Below are 20,557 nucleotides of genomic sequence, written 5' to 3' on the forward strand. Positions count from 1 at the left end.
CGCCCGGAGCCTCGCCAGCGATCACGCTCAGGGTTTACCCCTCCCGTCGGCCGGGCGAGACCGTGGGGCAAAGCAGCTCTTTGCTTTGACAGAGCGGAGGCGTGGAGAGCGGCGAGTGAGAGCCAGCAAGCCAGGCTGAGAAACTCGAGCTGGGAACAAAGAGGGATCGGGCTGTGTGTGTGTGTCGGCTCGAGCTCCGGGCAGAAGCTTTTGGGCCCGAGGCTCCTGCTGTGACTCCCCAAGACCCCGCCGAGCCCTCTAAGGCCTTTTCCCAGCGCTCGCCGGCAAACTTTATTCTTGGCAAACTTCTGGTCTTTCTCTTCCCCTCCTCCTCCTCCTCCACCTCCGCCTCCTCCTCCTCCTCCTCCCCCTCTTCCAGCAGATTAAATGCTCCGCAAGAAGGAAAACCGAAGCAAAAGGGAAGCAAATAAGAAGCTCTAAAACGGACATTTCCAGTTCGGTGGCTCTTTATTTTACTTTATCTTTTTACCCTTCAGGAAGTGGACTTTTCATTATCTTCTGATTCTCTTTAAACCTCCGCTGGGGCAAACGGAGCCATTTGGCCCAGCTCGCTTCTCCTTCATCGGAAAACAAACTACTAAATCGGCATCCGAGGAATCTACGGTGGGGAGGTTTGCGCGGAGCCGCGCCGCCGGACTCTCTCTTCTCTGGGGTGTGCTGACCCCTCCAGAACCGGTGTCTTCCGCGCACACAGGCCGGCGGGGAGCTTGGGGTGGCCCGCCGGGCCAGGGCAGGCTAGCCCAGCGCGCGCGGAGCCGCGCAGACGCCCCCAGAGGCGCCAGCTGCGGCTGCCCTCGCAGTCCCGTGCCCTTCGGCCTCAGAGGCGGGCGCCGGCGTCTATCTCCGCGAAGCGGGAAAGCGCAGGCGGCCGCCAGAGCTTGGGCGCCGCCGCAGCTGCTCTGGCTGCCGGCCGGCGGCCCCGCGCTCGCCTGCCTCGCTTCCGCCCGCAGTCCTCCCTCACGCATCCAGCTCTCCTTTCCCTCCCCCCACCCTTGCATTGACCCCCCTCTCTTTCCTGCTGTCGCCGCGGGTGCTCCCACAGCGGAGCGGAGATTACAGATTCGTCGGGATGCCCCAACTCTCTGGGGGAGGCGGCGGCGGCGGGGGGGACCCGGAACTCTGCGCCACGGACGAGATGATCCCTTTCAAGGACGAGGGCGATCCCCAGAAGGAGAAGATCTTCGCTGAGATCAGTCACCCCGAAGAGGAAGGCGACTTAGCCGACATCAAGTCCTCCTTGGTTAACGAGTCCGAAATCATCCCCGCCAGCAACGGACACGAGGTGAGCGGGCCGCTGCCCCAAGTTCCCGAGAGGCGTGGTGGGTCTCGGAGAAGCGCAGAGAGGGAGGGAGCCAAGGCGCCGGCAGTCCCGGGTGACTGCTCCCGAGTAGTTCCCTTGTCTGTAGGGGCGTCGGGGAAGGGCTGGATCCCTGGTTGATATTTTCGGTGGGTGTGCGGGATCGGAGGTGGAGGGATGTGCAGGGAAACTTATTCCCAGTCATCAGTTTAGGGGTTCGGTGGCCAAGCGGTTGGTTTACAGGCAGGAAATGTTTCCTTTAACCCATAACGTTTCGCCTTCGGACTTTTTGGTGGAGTGAGGAGTGCAATGAATTAAAGCGAGGTCTGAACAGTACTACTGGGAAATCATCCGTAGGACGGAAAACAAAGTACACCCGCTATCTTTCTCGGTACACGTCTGCAAAAGTGCGTTAAACCACCAAAGGCTTAGACGAGCCGAGCCAGAGGCGGGAGGAAGGAGAGGCGGGCGTGGGCCGGGGGCAGGCGGGGCGGTCCCAACCGCCGTGGAGCAGGGCCCGCGCAAAGCCGGCCCGTGGAGTGGGCGCGCCGGCTCTGCGGGGGTGGTGCGGGGCCAAGTCCCTGCAGCCACTGGAGCCCCAGCGCAGGCTGCACAAAGCTGTGGGCGCGCGGAGCCCAGCCGCCCCAAGAGGACAGATTCCGCTCGACTGCCTGCACCCCTTCACTTAAAAAATACAAAACTTTATTTGGGGTTAGTTGGGGCCTACATCAGGCCTTCAATCTATGCAGAAGAAAGGCGAGCCCTAGTAGAGAAGCGGCGGAAATCGGGCACCGGTTAGGGAGGGTGGAAAGCGCTTTATCAGATCTCCTGGCCAGCTGCAGGCGATAGCGCTGGTAACCCGAGTAGGGTAAATAGAGACACGTGGGTGCCGGCGAGAGAAAGCCGCAGCGGGACTGCGCGGGAGGGCTATTTCGGGCTGCGCCCAGAGGCTCAGATGAGGTGGGGGGATGGACCCTGATATTCGACACTCCACTGGCCACCCTCATTCAACAACTGGGAAATCCTCCGGAGGAAATCCGGTCGAAAAGTCCTGACACCCAAATGATTTCACCAACGTTTTTCCCCTTCAGAGAAACTTGGAGGGTATACCCTTTTTCCTTAAATGGCATTACTTCTGCCCCCAAAAAGAAAGCGCGTGGTTTTGGGGGCGGGGACATTATGGGTTTTAAACAACACGTTTTAAGAACACCTCAGAGTTACCTTCTCTATCCCAATGGCAGGGGTGAGTATGCATTTTGTAAGGCTGGGGGCTGGGTTCCGAGGAGAAAGGAAGGGTGTTCTTTATCCGTCTGGTCTGGGGAGAAGGACACTGTGTTGGAAACAGACAACCCCAGGTGTTAGGGCTCTGTTAATCTTGTCGCGGCGGTAAGTTGGTGAACCGACCCAAGAAAGATGGTGATGGGGTAATACCACTGATTTGCACGTGGTTGAGCCAAGGTGGATGGTGGTTTCCAAAACTGATATTAACTGGGCTACCTTTTAGATGTCTATAACCCGACTCTCAATTTTTCCTCTCTTTAACCACAGATCAGTTCTACTTTTTTCTTGCAAGCCTGCAGTCAGCCAGCCATAGTAGGTCTTAAGCCATAGTGGAACTCCAGCTCTTAGGGCTATTTCCTTAAGACCCCATTGGAGTGGTTGACTTGTTCATATTAAAAATGCCATTTTCAGTTGCAAAATGATATTTCAGCCTGCTTTAATCAGCTCTAATTGAAATGAACAGTGGTTGAAGAGGCTATCAAAACTATCAACGCCATTAACTCCCACTCCTCTCCTATTAGGCATACAGGAACCTTGACAGATTTTAATAAACAGCAGTCAGAACAGCTTGTGAGTTGGTCCCAAATTTACTATATTTTTGTTCTTTTTACTTTTTGGTCCCGAGAAGATAATAATCTCTCAAAAATACATGTTGGAAAGAAAAAGACTCCCTAGTACCCAACTCTAGCTTATCCTTAGATTAATAAAACAGGTAGATTGAATTGCACCTAAACCTCTTTCTTTGAGTTTCCATTGGACACACTGTCACAAACTCTAAGGTGATTTTCTTTCTTTTGGGGATGGGGATTGCTATTAGGTGGCCAGACAAGCACAGACCTCTCAGGAGTCCTACCACGACAAGGCCAGAGAACACCCTGATGATGGTAAGACTGAATTCTACTTCCTCCAGCTTTATCATAGAACCTGTGGTTTGTGTATATAAGTTTGTTTTGCTGCTTTTGCATTTAGGAGACCAGGACCAGGTGTGATAAGATTATTAATGCCCACTATCATAACAAAATAGGAAAGAAAACCCAGGAAACTTACTGGTTATCTCTAATGTGTATTACATCATTTAAGAACTATCTTTGAATGAGTTATGGACCTTCGGATTTCAACTAGCTTCCAGATTCTTGAAAAAGGAGGAGGGTTTATAATAGATTTTTCTTTTAAACAAAAATAGTTCTGAATGGATTTTTGCTTGCGAAATTGCTGTTTCTAGTTTGTTACAGTGAGAAGGCAGGCAGTGAATGAACAGTGAACATGGCTCAGTAAAACAGAATCTAGCTTTTAAAATATAAAACTTACAGCTAGGGACTATGCAGATAGGATAGACTTTCTCTCCATTTCTGATTCTTGTTAAAAGATATATATATATATATATATATATATATATATATATATATATAATTTTAAATTTAAGGACAGCTCCTGTGACTTGGAAAGGAATAAGATAACAGGTAGGGTTTACTTGTTGCCCAGTCTGCATTTTAATTACTTAAGTCCTTTAATTACTTAACAATTGGCCTGACCAGAATGGAATCTAAAATATATACTGTATTTTAACCTGGAGAAGAAGGGTTGAGAATTACATATTAGGGTTCTTCTCAGTGACAAATAGTTGTACAAATTGAAAGGAAGAAATCTGTAAATTGAACACACAGATTTCTTTGGTAGAATGATGTAAGTGTAACACATAAAATTAAGCCTTCCAGAGTTACTCCTTTCATCGCTCAAATACTAGATACAACTCTCTTCCTCAGCAAAAATCTAGAAATTTTCTAGAAATCTAGAAGCATAGATAGAATTTTCTTAAAAGAAAAAGGATAACTTCAAGTGTATCAATATATACATGTATATACACAGATGGTCTAATACATCACAGTTTCAGGTTTGTGTGTTTTTCTTCATGTTTCTGTATTTCTTAGGCTAGTTTGTTAGTATTAGAACAAATTAAGTTAGATGGATAACACTTATTATTATAAAAACATCAGTCAGTTGTGGAAGTAAATTGAAACATATGTTTTTTAAACATCTGGTTTGCTGCTAAGTCATTTAAGAGAATAAATACTGTCAATCTAAAATAGAGCATAATAATCCAGTTATAGTATTTTATAAACAAATCTTTTATGGAAAGTCTGATTTGCCTTAGAACTGTTAGATTTTCTGATGAAAAATATTGTGCTATAAAAAGGGAGTCAATACATCATTGATTGTTCTTTGGATTCTCTCAGGAAAGCATCCAGATGGAGGCCTCTACAACAAGGGACCCTCCTACTCTAGTTATTCTGGCTACATAATGATGCCAAATATGAATAACGACCCATACATGTCAAATGGATCCCTTTCTCCACCCATCCCAAGAACAGTGAGTAACATGCTGATGTTGCAAATTATTTTCTGAAGTGCAAATTAATTGGTATTTTGGCAGAATGTTTATTTTTTCAAACACATTGCAAATGTTTTCGTTATATATGACCAGTCATTGCTCAATAAGAGCTGTTACAGGGACTGGCTGCCTTAAAATAGTGCCATGTTTGATGTCTTGCATTTGGAATTTTAGCTTTTGGCTTATTGGTTTGAGATTAATAACATATCACATGTTACAAAATCAAATGAAGTTAAACCAACAAATCTACTATTTTATAATTATTGTGCTTTCTGTGCCGAGGATAGGAAAATTTGATTCAGTGTTTTGAGTTAGCCAAGGACCGAAAAGCTGTTGATGCTCTTAAGATATCTAGAATCAGAATGGTTTAGGCTCATTTGGAGCTGGACATTCACATTGCTTCTTTGACTTTTAAAAGTGCCTTATTATATTAACTATTAGTTTTAATATATTTTGTGAATGGCTGATAATCTATTTTTACCTTATTGTCAATTGTTGAGGAAGTATCATTTGAAGATTACCTAATGAAAGTTATTCTTCTGTCTTGTGGTTAACTTTTGAAGTTCTAAAAATGCATTGGCATTATAACTGCGTTATGCAAATGCATAACGTTATGAACAATTTCATGCTTGGTACTGAATGATATTTATCTTTTCTTGCAAAGTGGAAGTCTCATTTGTGTAATGAGAAAATATCTAAGTAGTAACTTATATAGTATGTGAACATGATGTGTGTTGTGGGCATGGAATATTAAGTGATCCATCAGTATATAAACTTTCTTTCCAGTCCTACTATCCCTCCACTACCCAACCTCTAATGAAAGACACTTAATGTATATGGCTTAGGGTTTCAGTCTCACTGGCTCTCCTGATATCCAGATCTACATTGAAAATGGAGCCTGAGATCTTTCCCATTGGTTCTACAAACTGAAAAAAATCAGCCACAAACATCTGGGAAAACTGATGGCATTAATGCCTCAGTAGACAGAATCAGAGAATGAGAAGGTTCACCAAAGTAGCTGAGGGAAATGGCTGGTAGTCAACTGTTAACACCATGCGTAGTGATTGTCTTCATTGTCTGTAGCCCTCAATGTAAACTGAAAGGTATATGAAATATAATTACTTTGTATGGGCACTGCAAAAATATCACAAGGAATATTTTATCTCTTGGAATAAGATTTTTCTAATTTTAATACTGCAGCTAAAATGGAGATTTTGGGGATGTAATCTTGGCGATTTTGGGATGGTTGCCATAGGAAAAAGCTATTTTGTATTTTATTTTAAAAAGCTTTTCAAATATTTAATGTCTGTGTAGTACATAGGAATTTTCTACCTAAAAATGAATTAATTAATAAAAAATATAGTTTACCGCTTAGAGACTGCCCCAAATAAATGCTTCTGAGTTTCAGAAAGTTGTAGAAGTTTATATCTGTTGGACTAGATGTGCAAATATATCAGATATTGATTTTATAGTTGCACACACTTTTTGTTTTGGAGGGGTAGAAAGGAAACAAAATATGTCTAGATAACAAATTATTGAATATTTCTGTTGTTAAAGACTTTTTAGAACAAATAATGTTTCCAAATCAAATTATAGTCTTGATAATAATGGAAAATAGCCACTGAATTTTATCTGTGCACACAGTACATATTTTGAAATGTATTCCTTAGACCAGCTGCTTCTCCTTTCAAGCAATAATTTTTGAAAAGTCAGTATAATAAATACTTATTGGTCTTTGTAAACAGTCCCTAAGAATATTGTATGTTAAGCATCTCTTCCTCTTTAATCGAGAATTCTGCCTTACGTCTCTGCAGACTTTTCTCCTGATCCTCCAGAGTACTCATCATTTTAAAATTTTGATAGAATGGAAGGCATTTTTTTTGTTAGTGTATATATTAAAATTTTAAGATCTGTGAATCAGTCATTCATTGCTTTGGAAAGATGTGTGGCCAAAATAAATGGCTATAGATACAGGGTAGAGAAACAGAGTATGATGAAGAAAGGCTTATCTTACCCTGTTACCTCATGCTTTGCTTAATCTGTTACATATTAGAATGTATTTTTTAGGCGTATTTTCTTGAGATATTTTGTAGTTTGCCCACTTCCAGAGCTTTTCAGTTTAAACCACAGACTAAATTGATTTTTATCTATTTTTCAGAGTACAATGAAAGTTATAATTGTCGGTCCCTAATACCTAACAGCTGTTTTTAATGTGTCTGAGATCAGGAACACTTTAACGGGAAAGTAGCCCCTCTTCTTTACCCCCAACCACACTCTGCCTTCTTGGTCTTTAATTCTGTCCCTATCAAGACTTGAGTGTATCACTGACATCCACAATGACAGACTTACATGGAGAGTGTGAGGAATGGAGTGACCATTTGTGTTTGGACTTAGGGTGGGAGCATCTCTGTGACTTGAATTTGCATTACAAACAGCTGCTTGTTTACTGCTTCTGCTCCCTGGACTTGTTCAGACTGGAGTTAACATCTGGGGGTGGGGGAGGGACCAGACCACCCCTTCTCTGCATAGTCTTGTGTTTGTATATAACTAGGTAATCCTGAGAATTCCAGCTATGACCAACTAGCACATACAGAAATGTTTCTGCTGGAATCTCATTGTAACAATTCTATCTGCTTTTGCACTTTTTCAGACAAACACTGGCATAAGCATGCTCACACAGGGACCTACATACTGCATTATCTTTTCAGGAGAACTGTCTTCACCCATTCAGCTTTTATCCTTTTGAGGGGAAGTTTTAATTGGCAGATTACCTCTTTCTAGACTTGGAATTCTTATGGATATGATCATCTGCATAAGAAATCTTATGAATGGCTCTCTATGGAATTTTAAATAAGAATTCTTCATTCAGCTAAATTGAGCCTAAGAAAGCACCTATGACAACACATTTGGTGTCATTGTGAGCTCCAAGGCACAGTAAACTTTGGCTTAAGTTGGTTATCTGCAGAGAAGGATGATGCAGAGGCCTATTAAATATTTCAGAGTGAGGAACCTGGAAGGTTTATTAAAAGCATACTCCCAAACCTTTTTTTCCTCTGAACCTTATTTATGAAAAATCCCTGTAGGCCAGTGGTAAAGTATTAAAAGAAAAAAATAATAGGTCTTTATATCCCCAAGGTTGGTCCTGGCAGTTGTGTGCCTGAACACCTTGTGAGCTTGCCTGTATTTAATGTAGCAAAAGTTCCCATTGGTTTAATGTCCTATGGGTATTCATCTTGGGTGTCTGACTTCCATTTGTCCCTTAGCAGCCAGATGGTTAACACCTTAGAAGAAAAACCTCATGTTTCTCTCATGCTCAGGAGGGAATGCAGGAAGCTGAGCCCCCTTGCTGCTGAGTCTCCTCAGACCACAGCAGCCACCTGGTCAGTGTGGTGCTGAGAACTTTCATTGTTTCTGGTTCTCTGTGATCCTTAAGAGTGAATTTTTATGTGGGAAAGGGAGATATTTGTGTTCTCATTTCAGAATTTTTTTAAGTTGGGGTTGCTATGAAAATGCTGTAGGAATTTGTTTTTGATTACTTAAGAATAGCTCAGTTACATTGTATGCCTTTTTTTAAAAAAATTATTTTTTAGTTGTAGTTGGACACAATACCTTTGTTTTATTTATTTATTTTTATGTGGTGCTGAGGATCGAACCCAGGGCCTCAAACGTGCTAGGCGGGCGCTCTACCTCTGAGCCACAACCCCAGCCCTACATCATGTGCCTTTTACCATAGGGAATCAACATTTTGATTTCTGGTTGACAGAACCATACATATTATAACTGTCTTACCCCCACGTGTTTGTATTTACATACAAGTAGATGAAATTTGATTTTTTCATTGTTCACATCCAGAATTAAGGACTTGACTAATCGCTAAGTTTCTGAGTGGCACTGCTTATCACTGTTACATAGCTTTTGAAATGAAAAACTTAAGGAGAGAGACTGGCTTATCTCTTGCAGGATTTTTAAAAGGCTCTCTTCATTTTACTGCAAGAAACTACTTAATTTGACTTACTGATAAATCATAATTTCTCTCAGCTGTTTAATTTTTGAAGCTAAGTATATTGAGTTTTCCCCTTTACCTCAGATGTAGGGTAAGTTTTATAAAGTATATTCTAGGTCACTTTTATGAATGTCAGGAGAATGTGGGGAAAATGCCCCAGACCTCCAACTCTTCTGTTTGATCCCTTCTTAATTGCACTGTTGTGAAGTTGGGAAAGGATCATAGTCAGAAGAATTGGCAGCTCTTGCCATCCCTCCATCAGATATCTTAAATATACTAACAGTTTGCTTGTTCAGGTATCCCAGAGAGTCATACACATGACTCAGGAGCTACTGTTCCAATTATAGGACTGATCTTTACTCAGATATGTGTTTTGAAATGACCCTTGTAGTTTCTTGTTCATTCATAAAGACATGAGAACAATACAAGACATTTAGTAACTTTACTAAAAACAAAACTTTGAGCCAACCTGTTAAAATTCCTGCTTCTGAAGTAGTGGGCTGGGCCCCCATACAGGGCTCTCATCAACCCCATTGTTCTGACTCAGTCTACCCTATGGACCAAACCTCTTGTGTAATTTGATAAGAGATAGGACTTTACAGGTGTGTCTGTCTGGACTTGAACTTGAGACTCACAGGTGCTTTCCCCAATGTTTACTGGGTTGAATGTTTTAAAACTAATTTTGTTTGTTCTTTAGGCAGAACCATTTTGGATTTTATGTGATTAAAAGTTTTTTGAGCAAAAAAATGACTCCATCCTCCTTTTAACTTTTTTTGATCCTCATTTGTTTGTCATAGATATGATTGGACTTTTACAAAACTGGTTTCCCTTTGATTTTGGAGAAAGAACTGAAGTTTAAAGATAAAATGTGCAGTGTTATTTATGGCCAGTCAAAATTTTTTACAGGTAAAAGTAGAGCTGAACATATCAGAGACACTACTGTCATGAAGGTTGTTTTTACAAGGGAATGTTCATTTACAACTTGTCCCCTTTGGAGCCATCGCTTTAATGCAAAGTTGAGTGCCAAGCTGAATTATATATAATCCTATATGGAACTGGGTGACAGTGCTAAGCTGAGCTAGTTTGCAGGACTAATATTGTAGTAATCATGAGACTTAGGACTGCTTCTTGCTTTCCTGACAGTCCTCACTCATTTAGAAAAGGCAGTCATTGGAGTTTCTTTAAATCATTTAAAAAATGCATTTGGAGTCTGAGGCAGGAGGATTACTTGAGCCTAGAAGTTTAAGGCCAGCCTAGGCAACATAGCAAGATCCTATCTCTCAAAACAAAATGAGATCCCTTCTCTTTTTAAAGTTCATATTTAGTTTTTAAATATTAAATTGTGATTTTATGAAGTCACAGTCTGGGATCTATAGACTCTGCTATAAGCTGTGAAATCATTTTAAGGATATAAATGAGTGCCAATGTCGATCCTGGCAAAAATTTGGAGGCCCAAAGCCTGATACTGACTTAGAGACCAATGACAAAGACTTGGGTAGTAAAGAGGGAAGAGTTGAACAGAGGGCTGCTTGGGGAATAGGGATTGTTGACTCAAAAATTCTGATAATTTAGTTGGGACTATTTACAGACTATTATCAGAGGCTGTGAAGAGGATTATAAAATCTCTGCACAGGAGTACGTTTATACACAATACCAACTCTGGCTAAACCTCTAAATCTGCTGAAATTATCCATTTGTACCGATAGACCACTTATAAAGTTCACTGGGGAGATGGAACTCACATGCCTTCTATCTGTGTGGAGAAATTGCAAGGGCAGTATAGAGCAAGGAAGAGTTTTGGTTGTTTCTCCGGTTTCCCAGTTTGTGGGAGGAAGCAAAGACATTGCTTCACAGAAGGTCTAGAAATTTTTGCAGCTAACTGGGAGCAGTAGAGCCTTTAAAAAACTGAATTTCTGACTATTGTTCTACCCATACTCACAAATAATCCTATATGGAACTGGATGACAGTTTTGGATGATTGAATTTTGATCTAAATAGTGATTTGTTACTGTGGTGATGTTATGTTCCCTTTATTAAAATGTTTGCTGTGACTCAACATAGAGAAATTGAAATGAAGGGGTATATGTAGGGAGGCTCTGTAATATAAATAGGGATGGCTTTGGAATAGGTTCATTTTTCTTTTATTATTATAAGCTTCTGAATCAGTCATCAAAACAAGAATTTAATATCTGACATACTAAGACATTTTTATAATTCCTTTAATTTTTTTATAATCCTGAAAACTTTGTAATTATAGCTATCCAGCTATTGATGATAGGTGATCGTCCCTGATGAGTTATGAAAGGGTTACAATCATCCTAGCACAGAAAAGAAACCCCAATATATTTGCTGAATCAATAAGAGTGCATAGTAAATTTTCATGTGAATTTTGGATACATCCAAAGGACTTTATCAAACCAAAGATTATGTGAATGGCAAGACTTGGAAGTGTCTGGAAACTAATCCTTGGTATTTTATTATTTTGTTTTTTGTCTGACTTACTGCATGAGTGAGTGAAGGAGCATTAGACCACTGTCTTTAAGGAGAACATTGGTCATTCCTTATACAATGTTCAGTTTCCAGCTGGAATTAGACAGCCAGAGGAACTTACTGCTAGACTGAGAAAGAATGAGACTGGACCCTCTTGTGAGGATCAGTAAGATGCACTTGTCTTTTACTTAGGTCCTAGTAACCTAATTGCAGCAATGGAGAGGACAGAAATACTTTTTTCAGAAGGGTGCTTGAGATGGAATATGATAGTAATAAAAAGAAAATCATCTTCAAGTATATTTTAGTATCATATAGCTAACACTTTTCATTTTTATTCTCTCAGCTAGAAAGGACATTTCCCCCCCCCAGTAACACTTGTGGCATTTTCAGATAGCAGAGAATTCTGTGTATTTTTTTTTTTTTTTTTTGAGGAGAGAGAGAGAGATAGGGAGAGAGAGATAGTTTTTTTTTTTTTAATATTTATTTTTCAGTTATCGGCAGACACAACATCTTTGTCTGTATGTGGTGCTAAGGATTGAACCCGGGCCACACGCATGCCAGGCGAGCACACTACCACTTGAGCCACATCCCCAGCCCCTCTGTGTATTTTTTTTTTTTAATTTTTTTGTTGTTGCACATGGACACAATGCCTTTATTTTGTTTATTTATTTTTATGTGGTGCTTAGGTTTGAACCCAGTGCCTCACACATGCTAGGCAAGTGCTCTACCACTGAGCCATAACCCCAGCCCTCTCTGTGTATTTTTTAAAGACGTGTGGCAGTGGCATTGCTGACTGTTCTGAGTCAGTGTGTGCTGTAAATTGATCACACCTTTTGGCAATATATTTGGCAATATATTTATTTTATTAGGGGGAGGAAGGCAGCCCCTAAGAAGGCAGAGTCTGCGAAGGGAAGTACTAGGGTAGATGTTAACCGACCCAAGCTCTAGTCCCAAGTCCATCACCCTCCTCTAAAGGTATTTAACCTCCATATTTAGCCTTTGTTTCCTCGTTTACAAATTGTCACATTCACATCTGGCTTGCCCGGCTTGCCCACCTTACCTGGTGAATGTGCAGTTCTGACGGCAAAAAGTCTGCACAAGCACTGTTTTCCAGCAGTAAAGCTGGAGTCTAAGATGGTGTGAGGCAGGGCTCTGGTTCCCACCTGGAGGGGTTTCTGCATTCAAGAGAGGTGTGTCTGGACCCAAGAGGCTCTGGAGAAAAGAAAGACGTATATTGTTCTTTCTGTGCCATGATGAGGACCTGCAGTTTGAACTGGGTGAAGGACTTACCTTCACCTTTGGAAAGTGTGAATAAAAATTTGGGGGATTGTCAGAACATCCTTTTCGAGGTGGTTTTCTACTCTTCTATTAGGAGGCCATCTGATTTTACCCTTTAGCACCACGGTTCTCTGCCAAGGGAATGAGAAGTGTGAGGGAACAGGTTTTTACAGTTCAGATTCATTAGTTGAAAAGTTTGAATCTCCCAGTATTTGATAAGAAGTTGCCAGAAAATTTTGTGGATAAGGCAGAAATATATTTGTGGTTAGGAGAATATTTTCCCCTTAATCGTTTAAGAGCTGGGTTTCTTTTCCCTGCTACCAAAACTAGGGAGAGAGGAACTTTTGAAGCCTTGTGAATGTTGAAGATAACAGGCAAGTTATATTTTTCTTCTCCAAATTTTCTTCTGGTTTAAATCCTTCTAGCTTTCTTTGCACCTAAAGATAAGATCCAAGGGATATGTTAGGCAGGCAGCAAGATGAAATTGATGTCTTTCTAGCCTTGTGGAAAAGTCTTGCTTCCATCATTTTAAAACTTTTTTTTTTCTTTTTTTCTTAATTAAACCCAGTGAATTTACGCATATACTAATGTGGAGTCAGCTTTCTTTGTATAGGATACCTCAATTTGGTACAGTATATAAAGCACCTCATATTAATTTTGATCCCATCACCTTGGTATACTACTTCAAAAGACTTGGATCAAGGATAAAGGTATTGTATGACTGGAGGTGTGGCCAGTGGTAGAGCACAGCAAGCCTGAGCGCGGGGTTCCATCCACAGCACAGCAAATAAAAGAAAAAGGCTCTATAATCTCATCTCAAATGTTATTAGACTTTTAAATTAGATTTTTAAAGTCTGAGACAAAAACCAAAAATCTCAAAGTGATAAATGTTTAATATTTGCTACAATAGGGCTAACCAGTTAGCCCGCCCAGCACACTGTAATCTCAGCAACTCTGGAGGCTGAAGCGAGAGGATTTTAAGTTTGAGGGCAGCCTGGGCCTTGAGATCCTTTCTCAAAATAAAATAGAATAAAGTGGTTGGAGACATAGTAGAGTACCCCTGCATTCAATCCCAAGTGCCACCCCCCCCCCAAAAAAAAAAATCAAGTCTCCCAAATATTGCTCAAATAATATTTTGCTCATTATATACATACATTAAAATTTTAAAATTAGTATTCATGTTTTTGTTTTTGTTTTTTTTAAATACTACATTGTATTCAGTACTTATAAGGCAGTTTACATGCTCATTTAATGCTCAGTTGAAGTAAAAACTGTGGTGTATTATAAACTCAGCATTAAAGAAAGGAACCATCTTCAGGAATAGCAATAATCTGTCTCAGCCTAATAAGTTGTAGAGTCAGAGTCCTCCCTTAAGGTCTACAGTTTTGTTTGTTTTTATTAAAAATAATCAACATTTGCCTTGAAAAACATAAAATACTTACTAAATTATAATATTGATAAAAATGTAAAGCAGAAAAGCAATTACAGTGATGATTCTGTTAGACATTTTTAAAAATGCTTAACTTTATGAAAACAAAAGATTATTTTCATTTAAAAAAAAGCAAAACATGTTCAGTAGAAAAAATTAGAAAATTTGGTTGAGCAAAAAGAATACAAATACTAAATTCCCAGGCTCTTATTCTCAGTGATTATCACTCCTAGAATTTGCTACACAGCCTTTTAGATTTCTCTCTATGCATGTATATAACTGGTACATAAATTCACAAATACCTGCTATATACTCATGTCAATGAGAACATAATATGCCATTTTGTAACTTGATTTTTTTCCTCACCAGTATATATTGGACTTTTTCTTCTGTTAAGCATTGTTTTGTAACATCTTTAATGGATTGCCTAATTTATTTAGCTAGTAATTTTTTGGTTCCCACATTCAGATACTGACACCTTTTTTCTCATGTAAGTATTATGATGAAATATTTTCTAACAAAATCTTTGTACTCATTTTAAATTATTTCTTTGGAAAATGTCAGAAATGCAGAGATAATTTATTGGTGCATTGTAATTATATATAATAAGTGGGATTCAGTGTGATATATTCGTGCATGCACAAAACATAATTTGATCAACTAAATTCCCTAGTATCTTTCCTTTCCCTCCTCCCCTCTCCCCCCAGCCTGTTCTCTCTCTCTACTCAGTAGTCTCCTATTTTCATGAGGTCCCCTTTTTTTAATTTTATTTTTTTTAGTTATAGGTGGACACAATACCTTTATTATATATATTTATTTATATTATGTGTTGCTGAGGCTTGAACTCAGTGCTTCACATGTGCTAGGTGAGCACTCTACCACTGAACCATAAATCCAGCCCCTAAGTCCCCTTTTTTCCCACTTTTTGCTCTCTATCTTCCATATATGAGAGAAAATATGACCTTTGACTTTCTGAGTGTGGCTTATTTCATGTAACATTATGCTCTTCAGTTCTATTCATTTTCCTGCAAATGACATAACTTTGTTGTTGTTTGTGGCTGAGTAAATTCCATTGTCTAGGGGCTGGGGCTATAGCTCAGTGGTGGTGCTTGCCTAGCACATGTGAGCACTGGGTTCTATTCTCAGCATCTCATATAAATAAATAAATGAAATGAAGGTCCACCGATAACTAAAAAAGTATTTTAAAAAATCCATTATGTATATATACCATGTTTTCTTTATCCAGTCATCTGTTGACAGATTTCATAAGCTGGTCCTGTAGTTTGGCTACTGGGAAATATGCTACTATAATCATTGGTATGCATGTATGACTATATATGATGACTTTATTTTTTTTGAATTAAATACTGAGGAGTGGAATAGCTGGGTCATATGATGGTTCTGTTTCTAGTCTTTAGAGGAACTTCCAGGCTGATTTCCAAAGTAGTTGTACTAATTTACAATCCTACAAACAATGCATAAATGTTTTATATTTCCCATCATGCTCACCAACATTTATTATTATTTGTATTCTTGCTGATAGGCAGTGCACCTTTAAATTTGGGGTTAATAGTGCAATTTAACCTTACAAAACATATTTTGGGGCTGGGGATATAGCTCAGTTGGTAGCGTGTTTGCCTCACATGCACAAGGCCTGGGTTCAATCCTCAGCAACACACACACACACACACTCATATTTATTTAAATTAAATTTTGTTTTTACTTTTAAGATCCTGGGGGTTGAACCCAGGGCCTTTACTTATGCTAGGCAAGTCTTACTTATGCTATAGCCTCAGTCCTGAAGTCAGAACTTTAAAAAGTGTATTTGTTTATATTCAGCTTTGCTTATGGTTGGTGTTTTGAGGCTGATAATTTTCATGACTCTTTCACTCAAGAGACATGACTAAAAAGAACAAATAAAAAAAAGAGATAGTAGACAAGTAGTCAGACAGATGGAGAGTGTCACACACTCCATAAGACTAGAGTGGAGAATGTGTCTTAAACAAATTTGAACTTCCTTTGACTTCCCCAAGTTGAACCATCCCCCACCACCCCCTGCCACCACAGCCACAGGTTTCCCTAACATTGGCAGGGGACTTGCCTCCTGTAGAACCAAGGCCAGCTCAGACAAGCTGGCCCCAAAAGAGAATAAAAAGTCAGCCCATCCTTAGTTTCTTCTTCAAATAGACAAATCTTCTTTGTGGAGAGTGAGTGAAGAGGTAGGTAGGGAAAAGGGTCACAGCCACTGTCCAAAAGGGTAGAAGTTTCTTTTTCTCTTTATAAAACCCAGTGAATTTAAACATATGTTAATGTGGAGTTAGCTTTCTTTGTATAGAATTCTTCAATTAGGGAGGAGAAAAGGAGAAGGTCCCTTAAGTTATCATTCTTGATTAGTTAGGCTGTGGCCCATGGGTGGTGAGGATAAAACAAGTAAGTATAGAAATAAATAAGATGGAGTTGCACAAAGCCCTCTTGAAGTCAGAATTCCTGGATTCCAGGGCTCTGCTGACTAACTGTGTTTTTCATCTCTGGACCTTGGCTTCCTCATCCAGAATGTTGTCCCCACTCCACCCTGTATGTCCTGAATCATTCTGCAGATGGGTCAAATAGATGTACTTTGACCAAGCTCCCAGCTGATTCTTACATAAAATAAGTTTGGGGAAAATCTTGACAGTAATTGAGGGTTTGGATAATGTAAATAACTTACCCAAGGTCTCACACATGGAAAGGAGTGGGGCTTGGACTCCATGTCACACTTATTGGTCACGAAACCCACTTTCTCTTCACTCAGCTCTGTCCCTGTGCTAATGGAGACCACTGACACTGTGTTCTCTTTTAGGCCAAGCTTTTGAGGTTTTCTCCATGAGTGCCATACTCCACTAACTACAGTATGAAATTCACACTTTTTAGAGTTATTTTGAAAGTTCTCCATAGTCTGGAACCATCCAGACTACTACTACTACTATTACTACAAGTACTGACTACCTAGTCATCCACATCACAGACCTCTATCCCAAACCCTTTTCAAACACCTTTCTGTGGGTTCTTGTAGCTTGGGCTCTCTGAGCTGCCCTTTATCTTTCCTGCCGTCACAATCTTGTCTATCCTTAAAGGTTCAGAGTAGATGGCACCTCTTCCATAGCACTCCCATTCCACTCCAGTTAAGAGGAACTGTGCTCTCCTGTGTGTCCTCACAGGCGCTCCTTCATAACTCCTACGTACATGTCTTACTAGTTGGTTCCACATCTATTGCTCACTCACCATTAGTTCTTCAGGACAGGGGCCTGCCTTACTCTGTTGTCCAGAACTTGTTGCAGGATTTTAAAACTGCCATGGATTAGGTTCCTCACTAGTTGTTTGTGGAATAAAATAAGAATTCTTAAACCTCAAGAATGTAAGGTGATCACCAACACAGTTAGCAATCCATATTTAAATGGCAACTCTTAAAAATGTATAAACTCGCACTAAATTACAAAACTGAAGTTGAGCTTAGAAACGGAGCACTAATTAGAGTCCATGGAATTGGCATTAGCTATTAGTTTTTACTATGTAGTACATGCCAGAACCGTTCTAAACACTTTTTATGCATTAGCTCATTTAATCCTCAAAATAGCTCAGGGTATCCCTGGTATCCTTGTGTTTCTGATGAGAGTACTGAGGCACCAAGAGGGTTGACAAAAGCTTTAGATGGGTATAGAGAGCATAAACAAGTCAAGAAATGGAAGGTCAGATAAAGTAGACAATTTTCTCTGCTCACATGACTGATAAGTAGTGGTATATCAATGGGGCCTAAGTCTTGACTCCCACTGCAGGGTGCTTTCTGAGCTTCAGTGGATTTCTCATTAGTAAGATGGAAATGATTCTTTAGGTTTTGTGAGGATAAAATGAGATGTTATATGAAATTTTAATAGCCATTTTGAAGTAGTATTGAATGTAGAGTTCAAAGGTGACCAATTAGATGTAGACAGAAGGAGATGGATCAAAGATGGTGAGTGTCCCAGCCCAATGAGGAGGGGACAGTATTAATTAAATAGTGAATTTAGAAAGAAGAGTAGGTTTGAGGATAGACAATCATGAGATTAGCTTAGATATCATTCTGTGTTTTCATTCTTATGCTAAGAAATAAGAAAAAATTAACCAAGATCTAGAACCAAACTCCACCTCTTTTTGACCCATATCTTATTTGATATAAGTCCACAATAAGAAAGCCATATCCACTTACTGGTGAGGATTCTTGGGCCTTGACCAGGACATTGTCTACAAATGAAGAGAGTAATGGGATTAATAAAATATTAGCATATGATATTTAATGAAGTCAGGCACAGTGGTGCATGCCTATAATCCCAGCTATTTTAGGCACTGAGACAAATTTGAGGCCAGCCTGGGTAACTTATCAAGACCCTGTCTCAAAAAATAAAGTAAAATGGGATGGGAATGTAGCTCAATTATAGAGTGATTGCCTAGCATCTGTGAAGCCCTGAGTTTGATCACCAGCACAGCCAATAAATAAAGCAAATAAATACACACATATACATATATGCTTAATGAATGTTCTTTACATATATTTTTCTTATTAAATTCTCAATAGAATACTGTGAAGTGAATGCTATTAATATTCACATGTTCACAGTGAAGAAACTAAGACATCGAGAGATTATTTGCTTGTTTGTACTCCTAAAGTTTAGTTAGTGGTAAAAGGTAAATTTAGAGCCAGGTATCCCTGACTCAGGAGCTGAGAACTAATTCATAAACTATATATAAGAGTGCTGAGAGTAATCTTCAGGCAGCAAACTTTTTTAAGGATTGAAAAGTGACTGTTATGTTTCATTAAATAATGTGAACTGCTAGGTTTTAATGATGGGTTAAATAACAGGTCCTAAGAATACTTGAAAATTTTCTTCTGGTTCATTCAACACATAACTATGTAATTGCTCAATATGTTCTTGAAAATTCTCAGGAAGTATTTGTTAATTGATCGTATCAGCATATTTTTGATAAATGTCTGATTTTCTGCTCACTTCTAGGGGACCAGTGTCCCCGTGTCTTAAGGACTAACTAGATTAACAGATGTGTGACCAAAGGTTTTGTGACTCCCAGAATCTTTTTGGTAAATGATGCTGCTTTTTATTCCATAAGAACTGAGCATTTACAGGCAAAATTTGCCAAAGAGTGTTGTTTGCACAATAAGCAATTAAAATGTGGGATGTGCTTCACTTTTAGAATCAGTTAGTGGTAATTTTGTGGCATCTTGATGTTAGGGTAAGTAAGAGAAATTAGTTTAGTACTGACTGGAATCATGATCTTTCCTGAGAAGTTGCAACAGTGAGTTTCCTTTAAAAAATGAAGAAACTCTTTTTTGTTGTTGTTGAGGACACATTTATTGGAAATAATCTTTTTCTTCTTTCTCAAAAGGAGATATCTTTGGGGGGGTGTTGTTTAAAATAATACATTTTTTTTAAAAGTCAAGGGAAAACCCATAGTAGAATTGGAAAAACAACAACAACAACAACAATAAAAAGTACCTGCATTTCTATCATTCAGATATAATGGGTTCATTTTGACATACACATTTACAGACTTTGAGATATTGTTTCTGCATCTGTACCTGTAATACAAGCATTTATATGGGTCATATTCTGTTGTAAATCATTTTGTTTTTATAAAAAATATTTTGTATGTGCTCATTTTTCTATGTGAATATAGATCTATATCATTAGTTTTAATGTCCAAATACCATCCAATTTTAAGAATATTTCAGTTTATTAGATTTTTATCCTCAGTTATGGATGTTAAGATTTTTTTAATCATTTGTTTTAATTAATGTTACAATGAAACCATGTTAAAAATGTACTTATGTGGCTGGGGATATAGCTCAGTTGGTAGAGTACTTGCCTTTCATGCATAAGGCCCTGGGTTCAATCCCCAGCACCACACACACACACACACACACACACACACACACATAATGTTCTGTCAATTGCAATTTCACATCTTCTTTGATTTATCAGTTTCTTACACATAACACTATAAACAATTCTGATCAACTTCTCTTGAAATAATGGTTCAAAACTACAACAAAATTACGATACTTCTCTATTTCTTTATGCTTGCACAACTGTGATCTACCTATCAGTTGTTGTGTATACAACTAGATACTTAACATAATACTTTCCATCATTAGTTTGGTGGCTTATTATTATTATTTTGGCACTGGGGATTGAACTCAGGTACTCTTAACCACTGAGTCACACCCCCAGCCCTTTATTTTTCATTTTGAGGAAGGGTTTCATAAGTTGCTGAGGTTGGCCTTGAACTTGCAATCCTGCCTCAGCTTCCCAAGTCACTGGGATTATAGGCATGTGCCACCAT

General features: G+C 39.4%; 1 protein-coding gene across 7 annotated transcripts in view; it reads left to right on the forward strand.

The window, feature by feature from the left end:
• The first annotated feature begins 940 nt into the window (after positions 1 to 940).
• Positions 941 to 20,557, forward strand: part of Lef1 (lymphoid enhancer binding factor 1) — a 114,140-nt gene continuing 94,523 nt past the window's right edge. For 2 of the 7 annotated variants that reach the window (XM_046459059.2, XM_046459058.2), the window contains exons 1-3: positions 964 to 1,303; positions 3,417 to 3,483; positions 4,834 to 4,967. In XM_046459059.2, coding sequence (XP_046315015.1) covers positions 1,091 to 1,303; positions 3,417 to 3,483; positions 4,834 to 4,967 — 414 coding nt within the window. In that variant the 5' untranslated portion in view covers positions 964 to 1,090. Of the gene's footprint in view, positions 1,304 to 1,925; positions 2,562 to 3,416; positions 3,484 to 4,833; positions 4,968 to 20,557 lie in introns of those variants that run through there. The other 5 variants (XM_046459060.2, XM_046459061.2, XM_046459064.2 and 2 more) reach the window with 5 other exon arrangements.

The sequence above is a fragment of the Marmota monax genome, unplaced genomic scaffold (assembly GCF_021218885.2).
Source record: "Marmota monax isolate L192 unplaced genomic scaffold, Marmota_monax_Labrador192_F-V1.1 WCK01_AAM20220418_F8-fsc00002, whole genome shotgun sequence".
NCBI lineage: Eukaryota > Metazoa > Chordata > Mammalia > Rodentia > Sciuridae > Marmota > Marmota monax.